We start from the raw sequence: 1,450 nt of genomic DNA, 5'->3' as shown, positions 1-1,450 counted from the left end.
CCCTGAAATAGTTTGAGTGTTATTTATCCTATAAGGAATAGCTTGGTTGTCATTTATCCTAGAATAACTTAGGTGTTATTTACCCTAAAATAGTTTGGGTGTTATTTATCCCGGAATAGCTTGTGTGTCATTTATCCCAGAATAACTTGGGTGTTATCTACTCAGAATAGCTTAGGTGTTATTTATCCCGGAATAGCTTATGTTATCTAATAAGATGGACACGTAGCATGGTTAGGTGCCTCTTGGAATACGGCACCTACAATTTGAAAGGATGCCTGAGAAGAACTTATATTGCTGGAACATCTTAAAGGATATGTTGAGGATAGTGCATGCGAGGAAGCTTTGTTACTCTTTCGGGAGGTGCAACACAAGGGGCTGACAGGGGATAAAGTGACAATGGTGAGTTTGTTGCTCGCTTGCACTCATTTGGGTGCCCTTGAGGTTGGTATGTGGCTGCATGCCTATATCATGAAGAAGAACATTGAGGTGGATGTTGGCTTAGGAATGGCGCTTGTGGACACGTATGCCAAATGTGGCAGCATAATAAACGGAGAAAGATGTTATGACTTTGACAGCATTGATTGTTGTCCTTGCAATGTGCGGACAAGGAAATAAAGCTCTGGAGTATTTCTATGAGATGCAGATTAGAGGGGTGAAGCCAGATGCAATTACCTTTGTTGGTGTCTTGGTTGCCTGTAGTCATGCTGGACTAGTAGATGAGAGGATTTCTCACTTCAATTTGATGTCCGAGAAATATGGCATTCGGCCTAGCATCGAACATTATGGTTGTTTAGTCTATATATTAGGTCGAGCTGGTCGCATAGCTAAAGCTGAGGAGTTGATAAAGAACATGCCCATGGCACTGGATCATTTTGTTCTGGGAGGACTTCTTGGTGCCTGCAGAATACATGACAACCTTGAGGCCGCAGAAAGAGCAGCTCAACAACTATTGGAGCTTCTCCCAGATAATGGTGGCTCATATGTTATTCTATCGAACAGATATAGCTCGTCAAGAAAGTGGAAGAAGGTCAAAAGAATCAGGGAACTCGTGGCAGAAAGAAACATAAAGAAGCCCCCAGGTTGCATTTTGATTGAGGTTGATGGTGTTGTTCATGAATTTGTTAAGGGTGATCCATCACACCCACAATCCTCAGAAATTTATGAAATGGTGGATGACATGATAAACCGATAAAAGAAAGCTGGTTTTGTTCCAAACAAATCAGAAGTGTTGTTTGATATGGATGAAGAGGAAAAGGAGACTGCACTTAACCTCCATACCGAGAAGCTGGCAATAACATTTGGGCTTGTAAGTCCAATGCCTGGGGTTCTAATTCGAATTGTAAAGAATCTTCGTGTATGCAATGATTGCCACACCGCAACCAACATCATATCAAAAGTTTATAATAGGGAGACAGTTGTGATGGATAGGAACAGGTTTCACCATTTTAAG

General features: G+C 41.5%; 1 protein-coding gene across 1 annotated transcript; it reads left to right on the top strand.

The window, feature by feature from the left end:
• The first annotated feature begins 562 nt into the window (after positions 1-562).
• On the top strand, positions 563-1,192 carry LOC18054846 (putative pentatricopeptide repeat-containing protein At3g15930). The gene has a single exon (XM_024177388.1). It carries the CDS (start codon positions 563-565, stop codon positions 1,190-1,192), a length of 630 nt encoding a protein of 209 aa, XP_024033156.1.
• The last annotated feature ends 258 nt before the right edge of the window (positions 1,193-1,450 follow it).

Source organism: Citrus clementina, unplaced genomic scaffold, assembly GCF_000493195.1.
Source record: "Citrus clementina cultivar Clemenules unplaced genomic scaffold, Citrus_clementina_v1.0 scaffold_1, whole genome shotgun sequence".
NCBI classification, from domain to species: domain Eukaryota; kingdom Viridiplantae; phylum Streptophyta; class Magnoliopsida; order Sapindales; family Rutaceae; genus Citrus; species Citrus x clementina.
This window is presented reverse-complemented; position numbering and strand designations above follow the sequence as displayed.

What these genes read in the sequence shown, in the direction of transcription:
- LOC18054846 (XM_024177388.1), top strand. Translation starts at nt 563, where the DNA reads ATGACTTTGACAGCATTGATTGTTGTCCTTGCAATGTGCGGACAAGGA.